This window comes from Anas platyrhynchos, chromosome 4 (assembly GCF_047663525.1).
Source record: "Anas platyrhynchos isolate ZD024472 breed Pekin duck chromosome 4, IASCAAS_PekinDuck_T2T, whole genome shotgun sequence".
NCBI classification, from domain to species: domain Eukaryota; kingdom Metazoa; phylum Chordata; class Aves; order Anseriformes; family Anatidae; genus Anas; species Anas platyrhynchos.
Window position 1 is genome coordinate 3,486,802 of NC_092590.1, and position 26,280 is coordinate 3,513,081.

Sequence of the window (26,280 nt, forward strand, 5' to 3'; positions counted from 1 at the left end):
TACAGCACTATTTTCAAGCGCTGCAGCCCCTAACCGGGGCTTCACAATGTAACAAGTTGCAGGGCAAATTCAGCTTGTACCACTCACACACTATGAATGGAGAATGCCAAAGGCAGAATGCAAGCAGCTAGGAGCATCCTATCCTAACTTTCTTTATCCTGTAGGTAAGAATAGGGCATAAAAGCACAGCAATAATCTACTTCTGTTTCCCAATAAGCTGCCTGAAAAATCAAAAGCCATTTAAAGTTTCAAGCATGTGAAACAACCATTTGGTTACTAGTGATCTTTTCAGAAAAGATGGGATTGCTATGTACAGAAACATGACCTTTGCTTTAATAAACGGCTGTCCAAATCGTGTTTTTTATCTGACCTTCCCAGAATCTATACGGTTTTTAGACGCAGGATTTTATTTCTAAGCTTTACCAGTAACAGAAGCAAGCTGTCCAAGATGGACGGAGGCGAGTCCTACGGTGGCTGATGCACAGCTGACGCGTCTTCTCCTAGGAAGGAAAACCGTGCCAGAGGCAGCACTGGGAACAGACCGCAGCCTGGGCGCCTGCTGAAGCTGTACCACCGCCACCCCGGCCCAGCACGCGTACCAGCCTGAGAACCAGGCACTCAAAGGACACCAAAACGGTTTCTCCCTTCCCGTCCTTTTTCTGTTCGGATCTCCTTCAGCTGCTCACAGCCCCGCCTGGGCCGGGCGCCCGGCGCTGACACAGGCAGGGTGTGGGCGGCGGGGGGGGCTCGGCCGCCGCCGCCGCCGCCGCCATTGGGCCGGCGAGGGGCAGGGCTGAGGGGGGCCGGGCTGCTGGGCTCGGCGGCCTCGGGGAAGGCGGTCGGGAGCAGCGCCCTGCGTCCGGAGCAGGCTGGGGGAGGCGTCGTTCGTCGCCGCCGGCTGCCGGGCACGGGAGGAGGTGAGCGGTGAGGGGCGGCGGGGGGCGGCAGGGGAAGCTCACCTTATTCAGGGCGTGCTGAGGGGTTCGCGTCCCGGTTTGCAGGTATTCAGCTTAGTGGGGCGCCAGGCATGCATGCTTTCTTCTTGGGTTGTGGTGTTTTTTTTCCTTTTTTCTTTCATCTCGGTATGGAGACTTTCCATCTGCCGTGAAGCTGCCACCCTGCCAAAGGGGCACCATACAGCTTGAACTATGGCTTAATCATTAACCGCAATTACTGCACGTTCTTGGCTATCTAGAAAAACTATTTTTGTAGGTTAAATAGGTGCAGACTATCGGGATCAGATGGAGCATCTACAGCCTTGCTGCATGCACTTGGGCTGTAGCACCAGCACTGCCTTTTACAATGCCTTCATCTTGTTTGTCCCCGATAGACTTGCTCAGGGTTTGGCAACGTATCCGCTAGGAAAGTACAGCCTGTGCTGCAGCCAGCTGAAAGCCTAACTATTTACATCACGGCAGTTACAGCTCCGTTTCCTATTCCTTGCTTGCAGAGAAAAGCCAGCCATTGCTGTTTGTACTTGCCTGGAGAAAAAGGACTTTTGAGAGATCTGTTTGATGGGAATAAACACGTTAATTAGCTCTGTATTTTGGATTAATCTTCCAAATCATGCTGTGGATATGCGGATACTAGGAAGTTTAAATATAGCTAGTTTTTCATGTTCTTTCAAGCTGACGGAAGTGAATCTGAGTGCGGGTTTCCTAAGTTGGCAGGCTTTGGATTTTGTCATGCTGTGCTTCACCATACTGTTGCTGTGAGTCAAGGGCAACAGAAAATAAACAGTCAAGAAAGTAAATGAGTTATTAAGCACCCGTGAGTATAGTGAAATAAGGGTGAGATATTGCAGACATCCAGGAATAAAATGGAAGATCACTCGAAATTGACATTGGTCAGTTGCACTCAGCTGGTAGCCAAGGCCGATTTCATCTGTTACAATATTGATTCCCAGCTTGTCGGGTATTTATTGAGTGAACTGTTACGCTGTAAATGATAAATAAATACATATATTTCCTCACATAAGGAAGTGTATTCACGATAAGCCAAGGGGCGTCTAGAACTATATGCTTTGAGCTGTGAATGACAGGTTTACTGTAGGCCTGCAGAAAGCTCATATCACAGCCATCTTCTAATAAAGCAACTGCTTACAAACCTACCTTTGACTGAAAATTTCTGCAAGCACAGATTTTGTGCAGGATTTAAAAAAAATAGTTTAAACCAGTATTTCAAAACCACAGCTGCAATTGCTGTCTGGAATACAACAGCAGGCTGCTCCAGCCCTGAATAACTGTGTTTCAGGAGTACATGTATTGCTTGCTCTTTGCCGCTGGATTACATCAGATATTTGTGCCATTTGATGCATTAGCGTTCATCACAAGCCTGTTTATTTTTAATCCCTTCATTACAGTATAGAACATCTTTCACTTGTAATTCTGCTCTCGGTAACTACCCAACACACCCACAAACATTTAGCAATAACAAGAGCAATTCCTTGCTGAAAACCTAGCACGCTTAGTTTCAGGGATCTGGTGGTCCAGTTCAAACTTATCTGGTGCAACAATGTGGACTTATTACCCAATGCACCCCAGCTTGTTTGACTTTCATCATGTTAAGCATTATTCTGCAAATGGTTAAATAAGATGATCTCTGTATTTTTCAGCATCCTAGATGAATAAGCATTAATCAGTTTCTAGCTGTGCTGAGCCAGCTGGTGCGTTTAATGCATCTGGACCAGAAAAGACATCCAAATAAAAGTCAGTGGAAGAACTTGGTCTCCTTGTTTCCCAAGGGATCTCATTTCAGGGTTGGGTCTGAGTAGAGAACATCAGGCCAGACAGAAAGCTCAGAGCTGCATGGACTCCATTCTGTGAAGTTCAAGTGAGTAATTGTACATGTCTATGGATACACTCTTAGTGGTTCCTGGCCTGAAAAAAAATAAAAATCACAATTCACTTCCCAAGTCTGTTTTGACAAGTAAAATGCAAGTACTAATGAAATGAAACAGAACGTAATGTCATGTCTCTTATGCAGGAAGTCAGCTCTTGGAACAAAGTCATTATCACTCTCACTAGCTCCATCACAACCCTAGCTACCTCTGAAAATACAGGCTATCCTGATGGAGGATTCCTTACTTCGATTTATCTGCAGCATTCCTTATTAGAACTGTAGATGTTGGCTGATCTGTGTAGGATTGTTTCTCGATGAGTCATGCAGATCGTTCTGTAGTCTCTTCTAGGCAGTGCTGTGCCATGCATGATTAGCAACCTCTGACTGTGAAATTGTTTCCTGAATGATGTAACTGAAAATCCCCCTTCCTGTGCTGCTTCTTTCTTGATGGATTCTCTTTTTGTTCTTAGACATTCCAGCCACTGTCTTTTATTGCTGAACGTTTGTTCGTTCCTACAATTCTCTGTGAAGACAAGTTATGTCAACAGCTGCTTTAATCCATTTGGTAAGAAACGGAGGGTATCAAGTACGGAGAGCCCTTCTGACGTCCCGCCTCTTGCAAGACGAGAAGCGTCCAACGGTTGAGTGCTACAGTTCCACCTCTGAACGTCGTGCATCCCGCTTCGATCCAGACGGGAGTGGGCGACCTGCTACGTGGGACACATTTGGCATCTGGGACAATCGCATTGATGAACCTATTCTCCTACCACCAAGCATAAAGTATGGGACGCCAATTCCCAAAGTCAGCCTGAGCAATGTGGGCTGTGCTAGTCATATTGGCAAGCGGAAGGAAAACGAAGACCGCTTTGATTATGCTCAGCTGACAGAGGATGTCCTGTACTTTGCAGTTTATGATGGACATGGCGGGGTGGCGGCAGCAGACTTCTGTGCTAAGAACATGGAAAAATATATCAAGTAAGTGTGGGTTGAGTGAACATGTGGCAAATGACTTACCATAGAGCTTCCTTCTTTAGGGCCAAAAACGAACTGTGGGTGACACGCTGCCGCTAGTCATCCTCTGTTATACAGCCACTTAGTCCGAAAGGGGCAGCAGGAACACCAGATGGTGAACACTTCCCTTAACAACAGACATGGCATCGAGTACTTCTCTGTGTACTCCCTGCCCCATGGAACAAGCCTGCAAAGATGAGAAAAGAAAATGTGATTGTATCCACCTTCCAGGAAACGGCTGGAAACACAGAGCATGTGAATTGTCCCTTGTCAGGTGGGGGGCACTGCAATTGCTGACCTGCACAGCTTGTTGATGCTCCTCTGGAGCTACATGTCACATGCGTGGCTGTTGGAAGAAGCACTTGATCTATTTACAAAATTACAAGATGGTGCTTCCAGTGCAAGTTGTTAATAAAACAGTATTACCTTTTCAGTGTAATCCAGCATTAATCAGGGAGGAAATAAGTCTACAGAAGAGATCGGTTAAGGTGAATATTTCTCATAAAAAAAAAATATTTTTTTTGTTTGTTTCCAGAGAATTTCTTGCTCAGGAGGAAAACTTGGAAAACGTTTTGAACAATGCTTTTCTAGAAATAAACAATGCATATGAAAGGCATGCTCATCTGTCTGCTGACGGTAGGTAAAAAATACTCTGTTCTCTTATAGGTGTGGGGAAAGACTATTTTCTTACCTGCTCAATAGTTTTGAACTAAGACATCCTAAAAACCTCTTGAAAACAGTTTTATTTAACATAGCTTTTTTCTCTATTCACTTACTGCAAATGAAACAATTATGCTTTACCTGCCTAAAAATGAAAAAGCTGTAAGAAGTCTAGGTCAAATTTACTGGGGAAGTTATTAATCTGAGTTTCGGTATAATCTTAATTGATTTTTTGTTACTATGATTCTGTCCAGAAAAGCATTTCTCAAGTTAGCAAGCAGCGATTTAAATTAGCAAGCAGCATAACTTTCCTGGGTGATAATTTTTTCATATTTTTTTTTTCCCCTGTTGAAGAGCTGTTATTCCCTTGAGCTGAAAGGAACACTGTCAAAAGTTCCCCTTTCTGACTTGGCCATTGCAGTCAAGGAGGAATGTAAGCCACAATTAATACAACCAGTACTGCTTCTGCACAAAGAGAATCAACAGAGTAGCTGAGTATGAAAGGGAAAACAGCAGTCAAGAGGAAAACAAGGTTGGCTGTGGTAAAGCCAGCATTAGCACTTTTAGATTTCTTAGTCCTGGCTGTTCATCAAGTTCTCCTGTATATGTCTAGAGACTACACACGTCTGACGTTCCAGTTAAAGCTCCTGGGGCTTATCGGGAGTAATTTGGGAAGGTCCTTGTCCCACTTCTGTCACAAGAGTTTCCTCTGCAATAAGATAACTATTTCAAGAGTTAGTTCACCCACTGTGTAAAAACAAAACAAAACAAAACAAACAAAAATCCAAACAACCAACCAAAAACCACCACCAACAACAAAGTGTCTCAGAGAGCTGCTGCAGATGCTGGTGATACAGCAGGTGGTTCTATAAGAGCATAAATGGGAAAAGCTTTCTGTCCAAGAAAGACAAAAAAACAACAAGTCCTTTAGGGACTAAAGTTATACCATGTTTTTGGGCTACTTCTTTAAGCAAGTGAAAATAATCTATTATTGGAGTGGTTTCCTGCACTTGAAGTTCTACACAAACCTATGTAGACTTAAACATCTACTGGCAGGGCAGGAAGCGTGGCTGTTGCAGCACTATGAGGGAAGTACATCCTTCCTCTTACCTGATGCAAACTAACGTACCAGGAAAAGAAGTCCCAGGTTCTGAAACGCAGCCCTTAAAAAGGGTGGAATTTTATCTGTCAAGTTATTTTCTCCATTATATTATATTTTATAGTCAAGACAACCTCTATTATTAAAAAAATGTGGTAAAGAATCCCAAATGATTTTTGACCTATCAAGTCAGTTTCTGCAGAGCTAATGTGAGGCTTATCAGCCTCACATTATCAGTTTCTGCAGAGCTAATGTGAGGCTAATGTGAGCCAATAAGCTTTTGCATCCAAGAGTTTCCTTCCACATTATATTGGAAGCCCATTTTCAAGAAAACATCTGAATACAAGCTTATGTGCTTCACTGGATCGGGACCTTTCTGTTTTTAGTAACATGGTAACTAGTTTTATTTGTACTCCACCCCAGCCCTTCGTTATTAAGACAGCTCTTGGTTTTCCTCATTCCTGTGACCATTGTCAAGTTTCAGAGCAACTCCTTGACAAAGATGTTTGGCAACCATACTGAGTATACTATACTTTGTTGTTCTGAACACAGTTTCTGATTATAGCATTTTGTAGTTGAGACTTGAAGAAATGAACAAAGAAAATATTTGATATACAAATTGTGCAGCAAGCTGAGCATTTTGGAACTACTTGTTGCATTTTATCATAACATTTAACTCGCTAAGTAGGGCCCCTTACTGAAACAACGCAAATGCCAGCAAATTTATATAACAGCTATCAAGACATCAAACAAACCCTCTTTATTAAAAAAAGTTCGAGGTTCAAAAACATGAAGGGGAAAAGCGATCATTTAACATCTGCTGTGGCCATGTTCTGCAAAGTACTCAGCATTTCTTAGGTAGACTGAATGCCTGCGTGCTCTCACAGGAGCCAGCAGGATCTGGAAGTGCCCAGTGCTCTCGGACTGTTGCCCAGCTGGAAATCAAGCTATAAGGGAAAGAGTGGAGCAGCACTGTGTACAGACAAGTGCAGATTTATGAACAAGGCATGCTTTTTGTTTATCTTCATAAAAAGTTCAATACTCTGATGACTATTTGGTGCTTATGTTTTTGTTGCTGCTTCTGTTTTTAAAGTTACATAAGATTCAATGTTTTGCATATATCCTTGTTAGAAGACTAATTACAAACTGATTCAGTTTCCTGGCAAAAAGTCCGAATAACCATGGCTATTCTAGAAGTGATGTTCAAGAGAGTTGCCCAAGTTTTTTGAAAATGGTGGTTGGTTGCATAACACCAGGTATCTGGGATATGCTGGATGCTCATCAAGACCAACCTCTTTATGAATCTCTGCCAGAGCTCATCAAGTGCAAAAAATAGCTTAGTCTTGTTTCCACTGATATGCCTGCCAGGGTTTGTACGCTCCTTTTCACTGCATCTGTGAAAGATAGAGCACTTGATCATGATCTTTACTCTGCTTTGAAAACATCTAACATGTGCCTGGCTGTTACAAGGACCATGACTCCTAGGACAAACCTCTAGAGCCAAAATTGCATGGATTTTGGCTAGCACAACGTTTATAATAATATTTGGGGGGGGGGGGGGGGGAGAACATTTGACACACATGTAATAGGACTAGAGACATGCGTTGTCAGAAAATTTAGCTCTGTCTTCAAGAACACTGCTGCTTGTAGTTATTTGCAATTATAATTGGAAAATATGTGCAGTAATACTTTCTATGAGCTTTCAATAAAAAATACAGGTGTACGTATGCGTTCCAATATTGCTGCTGTGCTTGGCATGCAGGTCCAGTGCAGCTGGACTGCTATACTGACCTGCAGACTGTTCCAGTATCCCCTCCAACAGTTTTAGACAAAAGCATAAGGAACTTCCTCTGGCATATCAGGGATAAGCTGTCCCCCACATAAATCATTTCTCATAATTAAGAGCTCAGAGATATGCCTGAGCCTTGAAGCACAGTGTTTGATATCTTATTGGAAACTCCCTTTATTTCACTTCCACACATTCAAATATATCCAGTCACTGTTAAATCCCAGCTTATTTAACGTACAGTATACAGTAAAGAGAGTTCACAATGAACAACCATATCATTATCCATGTGACAACCTCTAACAGAGATGGACAGGGTTTTCTGTTACTTTTGACTGGTAGTAAAAAAAAAAATAAAATAAACGTAAAAGCTGAATAGCTTTCCTGAGCAGGGACAGAAATAAACAAGTGAACCATGTGCTCGAGGCAATTAGAACATCATTCTGGAGAAACAGGAAACAAACCCTGTCCCAGCCAAATACGGTCCTTTAAGGTACTGCTACTGCTTCTGTTGACTGCAGGCACAATCCCCCATGCAAAGAAAACAACAGGCCAGCATGCTTTCCATTGCCCTCCACATTCAGTGCACCCAACTCTAATCACATTGCTAGTCACTTCTGGAATAGCCATCTTAATAAAACTTAGTCAGATATTTTCTGATGAGTCTATATTTGAAAGGCACTCCTGCAACTTACTGAGTAAACAGCGAAAGTCTTAAAAAATAATTAAATTTAAAAAGTAGTTTTTTGTTTTATAATTCAAGCACATGATTATTCTTTCTTTTAATATGTTAACCTGCAACACTGAGGAAAAGGGAGAGCTGCAGAAATTTTGCCTAAGTATTGCATAACATCAACAACACAAAGACAGCTTTTTTATCCAAGGGTTCAAACTTTTATCTAATCAAGGTAGAAGATGCAAATTACAATATTACAGGGGTATTTCTTTGCATTTTGGCCAAAGGTCAGAATAAGTCATTCAGCACCCTTCATTAAAATGGCTCCATTTTAGTTGTTACTGGTCTGAACTCTCCATTTTTGTTTGATATCTATTTTTATTAGAAAACTACCTTGAGAAAACAGATTGGGTTGTATTTTGTTCTGAAAATTTTCTGTACAGTGGCTGCTGTTACCATACATGAGACAGCTACATCTTACACCAATGTATTTGTTTGGTTGACTTAGCAATTGGTTACTTACCAACATCCCCCCCCCGCCCAAAAAAAAAAAAAAAAAGTAGCTTTTTTTTGGACTCAAGAACAACTGGTTTTGACACACAGTTTTAGTGACAAAGCAAGAGTGGCAGCAATTCCCATCCCTGGACAAAATGCATGTGTAAGTCTCAAATATGGCCAAACTGGACTTCACACAGCTCATCAGGACTTCCTGTATACCCTGCAAAAGACAGCGTGGGTAAACCCAAAGTGACTACCCTCCCCTGTTTTGCAGCCCTTATTCTTTCATCTCCAGTGTTGCAGGTTTATTTTGTTTGAACAAAGTCCCTGGGTCAATTTCCCATTTGCCTCTGTGTAGGTGTTATTTGTGGCAGACACTGTACCTGGTCAGCAGCTCTAGAACTGGAGGCCCTGGACACTATATGCTGGGCTTCAGTGGAAAGAGAGATCTGCTGAATTTTGTCCCAGGTGAAGGAGTCTGGCGGTTCCTAGCCTGGACTACTGGAAGGTTCACACATCCTCTTTGTCACATTAGTTGAGATGACTTGCAGTAAAAAATGTCCAGTGAGTGTTAAAAACCTATTGAAAGATCTTAGTTTTATAGTGATACTGTTAGGTAAACAAGATAAACCCTTTAATTTTAAAAACCAGTAGACGTGCTGATGCAATATATTTTTGTGTTATTAAATAACCTAGCAGCAGTCATAGTAAAGCATTAGAAACGTTACCCCATCCTCACTCCTTTGTTTTGGAACTGTGCAAGAGATCACATAATCCCTTTAGTCTAATTAGATCCACGTTCTTCAACCTTACTCAGATCATGAATTGGTCCCAGAGAAGTGAGCAGGAGTGGCATTTATTTTTCTTAAAGAGCCATTTAACTCATACACATTTCTAAGGAATGAGTCGCTATGACCATTACTGCAATTCTGTATGGTATCTTCGATTGCTCTCAAGTACCATCCCTCTGCTTCCTCATAGCAGCTCTTTTGACTTTGATAGTTGGCACTGTAAAGATGCAGATTCACCTGAATGACCAAATATTTGCAGTCAATCATGAATGAATGACTATGGATGGTAACCATTTCTGAAGCCATATGTGTTTGTCAGCATACTTCCAAAATAAGTAATGAGATGGGAGACTAGCAGCATTAATTTTGATGTCTATATAAAATCTATTTTCTTTGAAATAAACAAGGTCATTTTATGTAGGTTCTTCATGTCACTTTTTGCTGTTGGCTAAAACAGGTATTTTACTGTATCTACAAAAATTTCTGATCACACTGCTACTTGTTATTACCTTATTTTCATAATATGCCTCAAAGTGAGCCTGTACCAGACTAGTCCTTGCTTCCAATTAGAAGCAAGATGTCAGTGCTGACCTGAATACTCAGATGCTACGGCCATTTGCATGGTTTTGAATACAATAGTCTGCATCACAACTATAACGTAGTCCAAGATGTGTTCTGTGCCACCATGGTGGATGTTTACCAGTGACTTATTGCTTAAGTTGGTTAACCAAGCCATCGCAGCAGTAATAATACCTGTTTTAAGTAATAACACAAGCTTAGTTTAGATGGTTTTGAGAGGTTGTTTTGTTTCATGAGCTCTCTGCTTTCACCTTACAACAAGGCTCCATGCATCTCTCAGGGCCTTGTATGGTCCTGTCTCAGGTTCATGCCACCACCCTGGGGGCCAGCGCTGCAGGGCCAGGGACAGGAGGAGCGCATGTGGTTGCAGCCGAGTTCTACAGAAGCAGTGGTGGGAACACCTTCAACCATTACTCATGTGAAAGTAGGAATATAAACCAGGGATTTTCATTCCTAAATTAACACAAAAATTCTCTGTGCAATGGGCTAGCTTTTAAAACCAATTTCTAGAAAACGCCAGACTACAAGAGGCTTACAGAGGGCTTTCCAAAGGGATTTGCATTGTGAATTTGTGGCAATTGCTGTTCCCAGCCAGGTGTTTTACTTACAGAGCTCAAGTCAGCAGGACTTCGTGTTTTCCAGCCAGCTCTCCCTAGCCAGTGTTGCATGTGATACTAGCTGCAAAAGTGCACTTCCCTTCAAAAAACATGGAAGTCCAAAATGAGAGCTAGGCAGTTCTTTTGGCATTTCGTTCACCGCAGATAAAACCTCACATCTATTCTGAAATTAGGCAGACTGGTATTTTCTAGTTTAAGCATGTTCTTCCCCCACATCCTCACCCCTTGTAAGAAATTGCAACAAGAATGTTTGCATTCAACAGTTAATCCAACCTGGTCTCTGAACACAGATAAGATCACTTCCTTGCCCTGTCAGAAGAGGAAGACAGCAGCTAGAGCTCTGGCTTGCCCTCTAGGCAGCAAAAATCCAAGTCATCCCACCTGTGCTAAGGGCAGATTGCCCAGAGGCAATCACCACTGCCAGGTGACCAAACTTGTTTGCAATGTAAGGAAAGCAGAATGCAGCTCTGGCTTAGTACTGTGACCTCCGACAAATCTGTGTGGTCTGAAGAGAGCTGAGTCCCTTTCTCAAAAAAGCCAGTGCCTGCTGGCTGAACCCTTTGTCTCCTGTCAAACCTGGGGTAACTAGAAGTAGATTATTAATAATTCTGACAGCAACTGGAGAACCCTACAGACTGTAAGGAATGATCTGGAGGTTCTCTTCTGGTGAACAACATGCAGCTACAATCACAATTACTCAGTTGCCCACTTTACCACCTAACAGAAGGAAAGAACTGTCAGCTTTATGGTGGGCTATCCATGCAATCACTGTGTCCAGGGATAAAGACAATAATCCTGTATCTTGAGAAGAACCAGTGGAAAGTAAAACCTATTTGCTACAGGCTGAAAAGAAGCCACTGCACCTTATACTGCTTTTACTCCACTAGCTCTCTTTACATGGAGCCATGTTGTTGCACAGAAATACTTATCTTTTCCACTTCCTCTCTCTCTCCCCTACCTAAATCCTATATGCATGTTTACTCACTGTATTTTTAATAGATATATAGCTTTAGTTTAAACTTAAAAGCAGTTACTTACTGGTAACGTAGAGCACAAGTCTTTGGTTTAACCAATTGGCACTGTTACTGTCTTGTAAATGTTCCCATGCTTTAAGGCAGTGTTAAAACCTCTCTCTCTCTGATGTTTGTAGCAACTCTGATGAACTCTGGGACCACTGCGACAGTGGCCCTGCTCCAGGATGGTATTCAGTTGGTTGTGGCAAGTGTGGGAGACAGCCGTGCCCTGCTGTGTCGAAAAGGAAAGGCTATGAAACTCACTATTGACCATACGCCAGAAAGGAAGGAGGAGAAGGAAAGGTACCTGGTGGATGATATTATGGCTTCTTGGGGAAGAGCTTCAGTCAGTCTGTGCTGCTGCCAGGTTGGACCTGGGAAAAAGACTGGAGATGAACATAACACTCCAAGCTAAAGAGAAAGTGGCACAGCCTCTATTATGTCATTTGCTTCCATTTAGGGGACTGGGTATTTGTAAAGTCCTATGCGAACAAAAACTGTCACAGCAGTAAGATCAGCATGGCTAGGGCTGGGTACCGAGCCATGACCACACAGTTCAAAGACTTGTGCAAGAGTGCCAAGTGAAAGCCAAGACCTGAAGAACATACTGTGGTTCTCAGGTCAGGACAAAGCCTTCTCATTCCTTCTGTGGAACCCTTCAAACAGCAAAAAACAAATCTCAGTCTTTCCGCTCAGGTCCTCAGTACCCCATCCTGCATTAGCAGAGAGTGGCAGAAACTGCAGCTAACAGACGGGGGAATCAGTAACTCAGTCTGAATCAGTAATTCACATTTGCTTTCTCTTTTGTGCCTCTGGACAGGATCAGGAAGTCTGGTGGCTTCGTTGCCTGGAACAGTTTGGGACAACCACACGTGAATGGTAGACTTGCAATGACGCGGAGCATAGGAGATTTGGATCTTAAGAACAGTGGCGTGATAGCCCAGCCAGAAACAAAAAGGGTTCAGGTAAAAGAAGGCCTGGTTAACAGAGACAGCACCATTTGGATTAAGGGGCAACATAGATATTTAAAGCGTGTAGTGGTAACCACTCAGTGTACACAGGTGGAACCAATCTTTGTTTTTTTTTTTAGTGGTGAAGTAATGCAAGACTCATTCTAATTAAGTTATTTCAGATTGACACTTAAAGGCAGAAGACAATTTGGACCTAGTAGTAAATTCAACCAGGAACCAGGTTAACTTCTAAATCCCAATTATCACAATATAATATAGGATAAGTGAAGAAAGACCATGTGTGATATCCATTACTGAAATACCAAGGTGTCAAATGGTTTGGAGCTTGCGGTCAGATACCTAATTTTGAGGATAATACTGATACAAAGTCATCACTGAGAACAGTGCAATATGTAGAGGGTCATACACCTGGGAGGAAAGGAAGAGGGAAGGGCAGTTACACGCATCTTAACATAGCTCTACAATTGTCCAGCAAACAGGCTAACAACTAGGTATTCAGCACAGTTGCATTCATGTTTGCATGAAGAAAAAAACAAGGCTCTCATCTTAGGTCATATTCTGTTTCATATTTTTCCCCAATGCCCATCCTGGGGCATGAGGAACTTTGTGTTCATTTGCTCTCAGTCCAACACAGAGCAGTGGCTTGAGGGGCTTAGGAGATGACCGCAGCACTTAATGTGTCTATACTGAAATCCTTAGTTTAAGGAAGCATTTTGTTTACTGGGCAATGTATATAGCATTGGTCTTTTGGCCTCAGTGTATTGGGAGGGCTGCTTCTTAGAACAGTTAGTTCTCAGGCACAACAGGCAGAACTCCCAGAAAAATTGCTTTGCAACAGAAGGTAAAAAACAAAACAAATGCAAAAAAAAACAACCAACCAAAATCAACCGAAAAAAATCAAGGCAACGGTTTTACCTTGCAGCACTCGCTCTACTGTTGTGCATACTTTTTGCCTTTATTTCAGTTACATCATGCAGATGACAGCTTCCTGGTCCTTACTACAGATGGTATTAACTTCATGGTGAACAGTCAGGAGATCTGTGACTTCATTAACCAGTGCCATGATCCTGCTGAAGCTGCCCATGTTGTTACTGAGCAGGTAATGCCAGGGTTTCTCAAAGCACCAAAGCTCTACTGCAAAAGTAATGCAGCTGACTGATGACACAGACTGTGCAGGTGCTTAGTGTGCTCCGTTGGGTCCTTTTCAGCACATGGCAAAGACAAAAGCAGAAAACTAAGCTATGAAGAAATGGTTGTTTACTCTTGGTGCACTTGTGTTTTTTTTTTCTTTTTGTATTTCAAAGGAAAAAAAAAACACAACCATGCATTCAGTAGTGAATTGAACTATTCTGGTTTACATGGGCAGTAGTCTAGTTGTCTGGCCTTTCCTTCCCAGGGTCTTGCCATATCCTTGCCAGAAACATACAGACATTTCAATTGATGCACTTACTTCATGAGCCACAGAACTGTGCTGGACAGTAACTGCAGTTTACTGCAGTGCTGAATGTCATCAGCACAGACAGAAATGGTCAGTTTCTCACTAGGGTTCTGGATGGTGGCATATCCCATGGAAAGCTCTGAGGTATACAAGAACCTGCAGCATTAGAGCTGGGAAGAAGCAAGGAAGTGTCATGCTGTCCCGTGTGTCAGATACTAGTTTCCCTTTCTAAGCAAGATGATGATGCTAACAACTTGTTTCTTCTCTCAGGCAATGCAATTTGGCACTGAGGACAACAGCACGGTTGTCATAGTGCCTTTTGGAGCATGGGGAAAGTATAAAAACGGCGAGATCAACTTCTCCTTCAGCCGCAGTTTTGCCTCCAGTGGGAGGTGGGCATGAAGTCCTGCCACAGCTATCCTTTCCTGCAATAATCTGGACACAGTGTGCTACAAGAGAGCACATCCATCTGTTCATAAACTGGCTGAATGTCTTGTTCATCTCTCCTGTCTTCAGTGTTACGAAAGATGCCACCGCTCCCTCGGTGCGTAATGTCACATTACTGCTTGCAGTTGATTGCATTTTACTGTGCTTGTTTATTCAGATTGGCATTGAGGCAGCTATTTCTTTGGGTTTCTAGTCCCAGCAGCTCTTCACACCTCTTGGTTCACATAGACAAGTCTCTAGGCCTCCACCTGAGGCTGGAGCTATTGCACATTTGTTTCACACCAACCTGTATTACCTAGAACTCTTAGTTACCTGGCAGCTGTGAAAGTCTGAGACTGAGCCATGCGCCATCTTCTTTGTACATTAATCCACAGGGGAACAAGCACACAGTTTTCCTAGCGAGACAAAAAGAGGTTTTGTTGTTTTCCTCTGCCATACAGCCACCCAGAACTCCCCGTGTTTCCAGAAGGAGGTGAAACACAAGGGGGAGGTTTCAGAAGCAATTAGTCTGTGGTTATATTCTGGTGCCAGTGGCATTCAGTGTTCCTGAACAACATCCTAAGACAGTGCTGCTTTGCAGGGCTTTAGGCTCTCACTGATGTTATCTGCCATCCTTCAGCTCCCAAGAGACAGAGCAGGCTAGAGCCATGTGCTGTTGGACAGAGAGGAACGTCTCTCAGTTGGGTCTAAAGCCTGTACCATCTCTGTGGACCATGCAGCAACCCCTTGCACTGCATTGTCTTTGGTGTGCCAGTGGCTTAACAGAAGTGTGTAGGAGGGAAAACGCAGCACATTTTTTGAATTGCTGAGACTCCCATCAATTTCAATGTCCTTTTATTTTTTTTTTTTAATATTCTCCTTGTTTCCCCCTAAGAAAAAAAGAAACATTTCAAAGAGTTTTCTATTCAAGATTCTTCGGATGTCTAAGAAATGAGTTTGTTTATTATTTCTTCATAAATATATGAGCATTTTCCTGCCCTCTGCTGAAGTTTTTTTTCAGTTAGTCAGGATGTCCTGGGTCTCCTCGTGGTATACAGAGAGGTGTAAAATGCTCAAAGCAAGAAAGCTAGAGAAATGAGTGAGCATTTTAGTAACGTACAGTAATCTTTGTAAGTTTGGGGGATTTGTTTCTAGTGGGTGTCAGATATTAGGACACCAAAAGGTAGTTTTGTACTTAAAGGAAATGTATCTGCTTTCCTTTCTGTTGGGAGTCTGTGTCCAGCAAGGCCAGAGCTCTGAGCCAGCTCAGCTCGCCACTGTGACAAGACTGCAAGTGACGTGTCAGCGTGTTGGCAGCAGGCGAAGAGCTGTCCCAGCATGGCTCTGTCAGACCTCATTCTTCCTCTGCTCCAAATCAGGCATGCAATTCCTGTGGCGTCTGAATCACCCTGCTGTAAGGAAATAAGGGCAGAGGAAAAATCAGGCTCTTCCCACATTTGCAACAGTAGATTTTAGCTGTTTCCAACCATGCGATTTTACATACCAAACAAACCAGCCAAACGAAATGAACAGAAGTGAGCAAAATTGTCTGATACTAAACCACCTTACAACAAGGAAAAATATTTCTGAGATGCCTGGTCTGATTCTCATTTTTGAGTGTGACATAGGCATCTTCCTTATTTTTAGCCCTTTGCAGGCCCAGGGTTACAACACAGATAGTCATTCCACATGTTCTTCCTCGCCTCTGGCTGCAGGCCTAGGAGCACCCTGCAGAGCTCAGCATTGTACCGACAGCATTAATTCTCTGTGTTTAGAGAGTATGCTCATTTTGTCCCATTGCTTGGTGTATTATATGGTATGTATAGTGTCAATATTCGGTTCATAAGTATAAAAAACTCATGAATCAGTATTTGTAAATCTCTATTGTATTTGTTGCTGTTGCCCAGGCATCTTGAATGAGTGTGTCATTGGTTTACAATTATAATCCCTTCTCTCTCCCCAGAATTGCCCCAGCACTGGGGTTCAGTCTTCACCTGAGATCAACATGTTTCATCCTGGGCTCAGCCTTGTTTTACTTGAGGCAAAAGGTCACTTTTGATTGAGAACTTCTAGTTCCCAGCCTGTGGTAGGTTTGAAAATCGCCACAGCCTGTTTGTAGTAAAACCAGCAAGAGACAGCCTCTCCTGATCCTGAGCACTTGCAGAGAGGAAACACCTAACAGAGGTTTGGAGAGCTGTGCTGGCAGTGTGGTTTTGACCCATTTGCACTGCAACCTGAACTGGTGACTCCCACTGAGGAGCTGACCTGCTGAAATAGCAAGTGCGATAGCTCTCAGCTGAGGGTTAGCCACAGCATGTAGCCATCTTACTCTGGGCAGAGGAAGGGTTAGAGTCTGTTCTGCAGAGGGAGTTGCTGTGGGGGCAGTTTTGGTGTCAAGTGTCAGACAGGCATGAGCAGCAGCATAGGGATTTGGACAAGCCCCATCAACACATTCGATGGCAAACGCCAGTATCCAGACAGAAGATGTCAAGGGCGCCGGGGGTGTTTGTGACAAGTACATGTTTGTTTTTTTGAGCAGTACTGGATACTTGCCAAGCTGAATGCGTAGTATGAAATGCAGGCTGGTAATGAGTAACACTGCAAATAAAGAGCAGGTGCTCTGAGGAATATCCTGGCAGTTAAAATAACTTCCAAGCATTGACCTATATGTAAAATGAAATCATTTTTATACTAACTGGAGATTTGGGGGCATTTTTTGTTTTTTCCCTATCTGTTAGAAAATTTCATAGATAACGAAGTTGTTGTGCACTTTTATTTCCTCTAACAGACTGGTTGTCATCTCAGAGGAAAGATCCATCCATAACTGCTTCTGTATTATAGAAAGGAAGGGATAAGACAAAGCTTTCCAAAATACGAGGTGATTAGATATTACTGCCTTTATACTATCACAGGAAAACTTTGGCTACAAAGGAATGTTCAGTGTTATCTAGTGCAGCCTCCTGCTCAAAGCAGAGCTAATTTCAGAGTTATATCCTGCTGCAAAGGGGCATCTCCCGACACTGAAACGTAGTGACTGAAAGTGGATGGGAATAAAGATTTTAGCATGCAGTGCAACCTGCCTGTTGAACCACTAAAACACACTGAAGTTGAAAGATTACCAGTAGGTGAAAAACAACAGGCACTTTGTATAGCTACCAGTGAATTTCACAAATCAATTAGCACATGTATCTAACAGATACTAGTTGTTTTGCTCTACGCAAAAGTTAATGAGCAACTGACAAAAGACTACAAAGATGCATTTCTTATGCACAGGTTATTCCCTGCCTGTTCCCTCTAGTTTTCTGCGTCTCATTCTAAAGTAAAAAAACTACCAATTAAGACAAAACTCCTTGCCAAGTGGCACAGTATTCTGCCCAGTCCTCTCTCCATTAAGCACAGAGGCACCTTCACACTGGTTTGTGGGGATTTCTGACTTCATTTTTTGCACTGCCAGACTCTTAAGTGCCAGTCAGAATCATCATTTTGTACAGACACGCCCCTACCAGGATCTTTCTCCTCAACAACATCCTTGCCTTTTCCTGCAACCATGACAGTAAACTCCCTTGGGATTTAAATGGCAACTGTGCCAAACTTTGTTTTTTTCAAGGAAATCAGGCAAAACCTGCAGTGTCCTCAGTGATGGGTTCTTCAGTCATTTGACACTTCTTACTGAAGAGTCATTCAAATAGTCTCAGCATTTCCATTTTAGTTTTGGGGCTATTTGGGCACCAATAGCACATAAACAGAGTGGGCTTCGCCAACGCCTTCAGTGGGACTCAGTGTATGGCACTGAAAATCTTTTGCATGGACTATGAAAGTTGGAAGAATCAAGTTATGTCACGGTAAACACAACTGTCTTGTTGTCGTGGTACCAGGGGATCAAATTAGCAGCACCCTGGATAATACCCAGCAAAAGAACCTCTCAGCACCTGGTCCCCCCACCAGAAATACGTACTGATCTGCTCTAATGAAGGTGTGCTTGTATTTTTTTTTTTCCTCCCTAGTCAGCAGGCCTCCTGCTACTTACAGCAGCTCTACAAATGATCAGATTGAAGCCACAAGAACATGCAAAATTATCTTGCCTAATAGAGGGTTTCTTTTAACCTGAGGGAATAAAAGCTAATTGTCTACAACAAAAAGCTAATTATCTACTGTCTACAACAATAGTTGCCTATCAAAGGGGTTTATTATTGCAGGATCTACTTGTATCTTAAATTATGAATGAAATTCAACAGAATCTCAATTTGCTCTCTAGCTCTCTTTCAACTGTTGTATCAATTAAAAGAATTATTTTTTTTTCTTAAATTGTAAGCTCAACTGAACATTAAAGGTTACCTACTGAACAAACCACAGCAAGTTTATTTTATTTTATTTTTTCCTGCCTTTTTTGAGCTGGATTCTGAACTCTGTGAGATCTATCTAGTAAGCATTATTTTCTTGCCTGAACACTCCTCCTGGAACAGTGCTACTTCTCTAACATACAGGTACTGCAGGAGGGTGGTCTGCAGGTATGGAAAAGCAAAAAATGTTGTCCAGCTTGTTACTTGTTTTTATTGTGAAGACTTGGAAGGCACAGGAAGCCTGTTGATGGAGGATTTACTAGGAGAGCTGTTCAGACTGCAACTGGAGTTGCAGCCTGGTCTCTCTACCACCCAGAAAGTGGGATTTCATGCTTCATAGAGGGAACTCTCTACAGTAGAACCTCATTTGCAGCCATGATAGAGGAAAGCAGGTCTGTCTGGAAGGTGATGGTAGTGCAAGAAATAGAAATGAGGGTGAGCTGTAACAGCTTATTTAATGCACTGCCCTCTTAACAACTAGTCCTGTTTTGTTTGAAAAGTTCAGGGTTGGTGAATAACCATGTAGCACTGTTTGTGGTTGAGAGTGGGGATGAGAGAGAATTTAGACATTACTGCCTTTTATGTATTTGGGGAAATGAAAATTCTGAGGAGCTGAGAATCACCACAGGATTCTACATGAATTGGGGTATCAGATGACCTTTTCTGTCTCAGCAGGCATATGTGCTGTTGTCAAAGGCATCAGGGTTTCTAGCTAAGGCAGTAGCACGAAACAGTAGTTAAACTGGTATAATAGTCATTTCTGTTAAGGAAGATCACTTATGCACTTACAGGTCCATTGATCACGTACCGAACCAGATGAACATACATGGTAGCAACTCCCCAGCTTGGTTCTGAAGCTGCTGTTCTCAATGCACAAATACTCACTGGAGTTCCCCCTTTACCCAGCACATCAAATGCTTGGGCAGTGGCGTGTGTCATAACTTTCTACAGACAAGTAGAATGTTCATTTCACAGTTTGCCTTAGGACTGTCTGTAATTCCTGAGGTTTGATGTTTATGTTTGGTGTAATCATTGTCCATGATTAATCTACTTCATTTTATTGAAATATTAATTTCCCTTCCCCCACCTCCCTCATTATTTGATTTTTTTTTTAAACAACATCTGTCTTCAAATTTGTAACTCATATACTCAAATGTACAGTGCGACAGAAAGGATGTACTGGAATGCTTGAAAAAGATCTTTAAATAAAGAATTTGCTTCCAGAGTTGTATCACCACAAATGTAATATTCTTTTCCCCACTACACACTGCCAACTATTTGTTTTGTTTTTCAAGCTCTGTTGTGACTGTCATGATAACCCCAAGCCTTAACCTCTGCCATAAAAAGCTTTAGATAAGCAAAGCTATGCCTACAAAGGCATTCAGCCAGCAACAGCCCGTGCAAAGGCTGTGCAAAACATCTCTGTGCTGTCAGCATCCTCTGCCGGCTTTATTTTGTCAGGGCCAGTCCTTTTCAAACAACTTTTCATTGGTCAAACAACTCTGCATATAACAGCAACAGCAAACACCCAGAAACTTCCATGCCTTAATGGCTGGAGAACAAGCAACCCCAGACTGCATGGAGTCTCCTGAATCACCCTTCTTTGTTCCCCCTAAACTCTTCACATTCCTGATGGCCTCATTGTTAAGAGTCTAATGTTATCTCAACCACGGGGCTTTCCAACCCCCATGGCCACATTCCCAAATCTCCCCCTTTTTTATTAGTATCAACCATTTTCTCACCACGAATTACCACTCCATATACAACAGTAGTAAGGGTCTTGTAATCACTGCTCCAAGTAAGTAAATTTTTGGAGCTCAGACACGGTGTTGAGAAACCTGGTGGACAGTTTTGCCCTTTCCTCATACCTGCCCTTTTGAAGTAGTTGCGAAATGGCTGCCAGGTCAGTCTTTAACCTCTCTGCAGCTCTCATAACCTCATAACCAGCACTTTAACCTCTCTGCAGCTCTCCCTTGAACTGAATCCCTGCCCCTGGGAGGTTTCTCTGCCCCACAGAGCTGCAATGGAGCCCAAGGCAGGCATGACTGCAGCGAGCTGTCATGTCTCTCACCAACTGTGATCTTGTGCTGGAGAACTGGATGCTGGATGCTGGGTGCCTGTTGAGGATTTTATGGCTCCAACACCAGCATTTGAGCTGCCCTCAATCTTGCAAGACACTATTCTCACGGACCCAGGTTTACAGTGGAGAGTTCACAGAAGGCTGTGGCTTTGCTATTGCATCCTTAGCAGGGCTTTTGTACACCACAGCCACAGAGCTGCCCCCTGTGCCACACAGGATGTTGCCTTGTAGGTCTGCTTGACCCATGCCACAAGCCAGTCTCTCTCAGCCCGCCCCCCTACCCCCACTCCCAGTACCCCTCAAGCCCCCAAACACAGCAGGAAACACATCACTGCTCCCCACATGGACGTGCTGCTTGGATGGATAAGACTCCTTCCACCCTTCTGCCTTTGCATCCCAGAAGAGAACTGATTTAAGCAAAATAGGTTTCAGTGCCTTCCCTCTCCCCACCAGCCGCCCCGCCCCCCAGGAATGAACGATGAGGCTCTAAGAGAATCACTCGGCTCCAAGACAACTTGCCACATCTATTCCTGTCCCAGCAGCTATCCTTCTCACCCAGACAGTACCCCTCTTGCCAAAACAGCTACTTGTCACCTCTCTGCACTATACAGTCACAATCACTTTTAATACTACTCTAGCTGTAAGGGCAATAATTAATAACATTTTCTGAAAGGAGTAGCATTCATTTCTTTCTGCAGCCTAAGAGCGGTATTTGGTTATACTGAAACCTGCCTGATACAATGAAAAATCCAACTTAAGCCATCTCCTCCATCCCATCGTGAACTTACATTGCTGAATCCCAGACTAAAGCTTTTTGGGTAGACCTGTGCGGTGCCAGGAGTTAGACTTGATGATCCTTATGGGTCCCTTCCAACTGTTATAAATGAAGTCTCAACTCAATCTGAATTTTGTAATATTTATACTTATAAAAGGTATAAAAGGCAAGTAAACAGTGCTGGGTGTGCGGGGAGTCCACGCTCCACCAACACGCACACACAAACATCAAACATTCTAAATATACAGAACATTGCTTTACATACTAAACCCGAGTATGCCTATACATACATACAACCAGGAAAGGTAACAAACAATCCTTTAAGTTCCACGACTTAAAAGTCTCCATTTTCCATTCCTTTTGAGCCATATGTCTCGCTTTAAGTTGTCAAGCAACTCGGCCTTCAGGCCTTATGTATCCTGTTCTTCCTGGATCAAAGAAAAGCGTATCCATCTCCTTTTCAAGGCCAATGAGGCCTGGGTCAAAAGGCACGTCCAGGTCACCAGGGGGTATAACAGCAAAGGCCTGCGATGGCAGTAGCGGGGGGGGGGGGGGGGGGGGGGGGGGGGGGGGGGGTGATGGCGTAGCAGTCAGATCAGTAAAGGAGCCCACAGCTCCCTCACTATCCGGCAAACCACACGTTTGTGATTGTGGCCTCACACGGCTCTTTAAGGCCTCAGAGACTGCTTGCCAGGTGCCGAGCAATTCCATTGCAACCTTGTCGGTTTTAGTTGCAGAGTCCTACACCTTGACATCAATTTGGTCCCATATTTCAGGATCATAGACTGTCTGTTAATAAAGAGAATAAGCCGTAAGGTTACCAGGACAGTCTTTGTTCCTAAGGACATTATTCCCCATAATGTGCAGCTGCTTACCAGCAAGGGGCAGTTGTGTGTGCGGCTCCGCTTCTCTCAGCTTGAGCTTCTTCCCAGCTTCGGTGCGCCCATTTCCAGCAACTTTCAGTACGAGCTCCTCTGAGCAGTTTGCTGAGTTTGGCCGAACCTATCTTCATGAGGCGATCAATGTGCCTGTTCCCGTCCCGGTCTCAGTTCCGCTAGCCTGTCCCTATTCATTCCTTCTTTCTGCCTCCCCATTGACGACATAGCTTCCTTACATCGCGTTGCCTTTTTTTTTTGTCTTGAGGACAGGCTCCCTTCTTATACCCTTCTCTCCACAGCAGTTCTTTTCAAAACAACTTTTCATTGGTCAAACAACTTTGCATATAACAGCAACAGCAAACACCCAGAAACTTCCATGCCTTAATGGCTGGAGAACAAGCAACCCTGAGACTGCATGGAGTCTCCTGAATCACCCTTCTTTGTTCCCTCTAAACTCTTCACATTCCTGATGGCCTCATTGTTAAGAGTCTAATGTTATCTCAACCAAGGGGCTTTCCAACCCGCATGGCCACATTCCCAAATCTCCCCCTTTTTTATTAATATCAACCATTTTCTCGACACGAATTACTCCATATGTAACACAACTTGGGATATTCTATGATTCCCACTCGCTTTGAAACCAGACGGGGGCTGGCTTTGCCAAACCCTTCTCCGTGCACAGTAGCAGTCAATATCAGCATCCTTCACTTCCTCTCCCTGGTCACCAACACATTGACTACAGCCATTTTTTGACAGGACCAGGTGGCCCTGGAAGACAGAAAGCGGGCTGAACTAACAGCTACCTGGCCAGTGTTCTGGCTCATGCTCAAACTCAGTTTGCTTTTACCACTTGCAGACCTTTCTCTGCTCTTTACCGTAAGCTGACCAGAGCAACCTGAGATGAATTTCACTGCAGTAAGGAGAAAAAAAAACAATACATTCAAAGCCCACAGCATTTGCAGACTGAACTTCCTGTGAGCTTCATGCAACAGGAGCCTGGTAGTTCAAAGCCCTGCTTTCCCACTCCACCTTTGGTGGCGTTACACACAGCCTGGGACCAGCAGGAGATAGTGCAGCCCTGGCAGCGGGAGGCTGACCTGAAAACGGAGAAGAGGGACCCTTCAGCAAGGTGGGGAGCACCATCACTGTCTAAACTGAGAGAGGGAAGAAATTAAACACAACCTGCACATGCTTTCCCTCTCTTCAGACTATGCCTCAACAGGACTTTGACTCTTTATCAGAGAAATGCAAAGTTTTCAACTATTAGGACAGTGGATGTTGTCCATTGCAAACCTTGATTCCCTTTGAAAAACGTTTTTCTTTTTTTTTTTCCTTGAAAAAAAAAAAAGCCTGTTACACATAGCTACGTGCATGCTTTCCATGAAAGCCACTGGAGGCCCCCACCAGAAGCTAGGGAGCGTGGTAAGCCGTATGGTGAAGTCTTCCCAAGGTCTGTGGGTGGGTGGGTGTGAGCATCAGAGCTGCTCTTGCCCAAGCCACACACCGTCTGAGGCCACCCAGCACAGGCAAAGACAGGGCTGGGACCCTAACCCTCCAGAAATAATGCCCAGTGCACTCCCCAGCAAACACCAGTGACCACCCGCATTGCCTCTGTCATTTTTTGGCTAAAAGGAAAAAAAGATCCCACAAGCACATAGTAAAGAAATGTGTATTTTCTGTAGATTCTGTGAAAGACAAAGTGCTCACTGTAAATAAACAGCCAAACTCCACTTCTGGCTTGATACAACTTCTAGGAAGACCAAGAGACTGCACTTGAACTACCTTTGGGTTTATGTCCTACGCAAGTAGCCTTAAAGGCATCTGCTGATGGATGATCAGACTAGTGGTTGTCCTCATGAGGATTTTATAGGCTGCCCAGCATCAGCAGGACTGCAACTCATCATGCCTCAATCCCAGCAGTAATGCAAATCCGCATCCCACTGGAAGGACACCGCCTGGTTCAGTCCCCTACCAGCTGGCTGTTCAGCATACGCTAGCAGCCTGTCCACCACAATGAGCTGAAGTGCCAAGGGAAATAGAAATTCAGTTATTAATTGAATGGGCACGGCTCTGACTAACCCCTTCCAGCTGACTGCAGGCAAGTGCAAAGGAATGCTAATCCCCCTGGTCACAGAGGAAGGCCTGCTACATTCCCTTACGCTAATAAGCACCTTCCAAAGCAGGTGTTAGCTCACCTTCATTTATCCTTGCATGTTGCTCAGCCCTACCACTGAAGTTACGGTTACGAGGGCCCTTTTTTAGGCAAACTGCAGAACTAGCTACTGAATTTTGATCAGAGGAGCTTGATTTTTTCACCAACTTTTCAGTCCGGTGCATCTTACCAGTTTCAGTTTAAGGTCAAAAAAGAAGTTTACAACAGATTTCACACAACACTTCTTTCCCACAGCTAGAAAAAACTATCTATTATAATGCACTGAACCTTTCTCAAGCCTTTCTTCTTATTTAATTTACTTTGATATCAGATTACGTAGCCAGTTCAAATAACAATATTCACACAGAGAAGACTACAAATTAGACAGCTGTGTGACTGTGCTCCAGTGTTATCTCTCACTCCTACCACCGCTTACTCCACTGCATGACTGAGAGAAGCAGGCAGAGATACTCAAGCCAGCCAGGTTCAAGATGAAGACTTTCAGCACCCAAAGCCTCATTTTATGAGCGGGGTTTCATCAAGTTATCACACAGCCATCAGTAAAAGCTTTCAAAAGAATTCATCTCCACCAGCAACAAACAAAACAGAGACTATCCCCAAAAGAACCCATAAGAGACTAGATTGAGTTCATGGGAACATACGTCTTGAAGACAGAAGAAAAGCTCTAAAATTTTTTTATGCAACTAACCACAAGTTCTTTGCATCAGCCAAAATGAAATTAAGCACAAGTTTTAACCAATCTATGAAGAGAGCTAACTCATTTTTGCCAGTGAGAAAAAAAGGTTTAAATATCATACAGCGAGAGGTTCTGCCACACAGACCATCCTGGAACTAAGGGTAGGAGGGCATCTCACCCTCCACAGAGAGGGCAGTGACCCCAAAAGAACCAGTACCCAAGAGCACACTTAAATACACTCTGACCCCCCCCCCCCCACACACACACACCACCAAGCCTTCATGAAATGAGTTCACATTTAATGCAGTAAGCACAGACAGTTAAAATCATCAGTAGAAATGACTTTTACAGCCAAATAATACACTTACTGATAAATACCAAGAATGCAGCATGTGTTAATCAGCCAAGGAACACGGTAGGTCCAACTTCATCGAAGCCTGGTTTTTAAGTAGAGAAAAAATGTTAGCAGCCAGCATTGCTATGTAAGTAACTACCACAGTGAAAACCCGCCTTCTTTAGCATTACCAAGTCAGAAAATAGTTTAAAAATGGGTTGAAGAATTAGTAAACATATATATTTGGGGATCTTTATCTGTATCTCACCAGATAAGGTCAAGTTCTGCTTTAGCAGTTGTCCTCTCCGTGAGGAAGATGATTTAAGTTTTTAATACTTCCTCCTCTTGCCACGTCATCATGGAGTTTGACTTTAATCATTCTTTACTGTCTGCCTTCTCTGGATCAGTACTGCTTACTCTTCTAAACACTATCAAATTCTGCTGGCTTCACAAACTAAAATGACACTCATAAACCAAAACCAATTATACAGACATTCACAATATCAACACTGCATCATTGTGGATGAATGTACCGGTGTTCAGAAAACAAAACTGTATCAAATGGTAGCAATTTACTCTTTCTGAGGATAAAGAAACATGGTACTCATCAATTACCAC

General features: G+C 43.2%; 1 protein-coding gene across 4 annotated transcripts; it reads left to right on the forward strand.

Moving 5' to 3' along the window:
* Positions 1–765: 765 nt before the first annotated feature.
* PPM1K (protein phosphatase, Mg2+/Mn2+ dependent 1K) lies at positions 766–19,971 on the forward strand. Of its 4 annotated transcripts, XM_072036806.1 has the most exons (9): positions 778–917; positions 2,615–2,832; positions 3,312–3,816; positions 4,388–4,488; positions 9,784–9,819; positions 11,709–11,874; positions 12,392–12,536; positions 13,507–13,641; positions 14,251–19,971. In XM_072036806.1, the coding sequence occupies exons 3-9, from the start codon at positions 3,380–3,382 to the stop codon at positions 14,380–14,382; spliced, it is 1,152 nt and encodes a 383-aa protein (XP_071892907.1). In that variant the 5' UTR covers positions 778–917; positions 2,615–2,832; positions 3,312–3,379; the 3' UTR covers positions 14,383–19,971. The 4 variants fall into 4 exon arrangements, with proteins under 4 accessions (XP_038034029.1, XP_005031201.1, XP_071892907.1 ...); XM_038178101.2 differs by lacking the exon at positions 2,615–2,832 and having other exon boundaries at positions 766–917; XM_072036807.1 differs by lacking the exon at positions 9,784–9,819.
* The last annotated feature ends 6,309 nt before the right edge of the window (positions 19,972–26,280 follow it).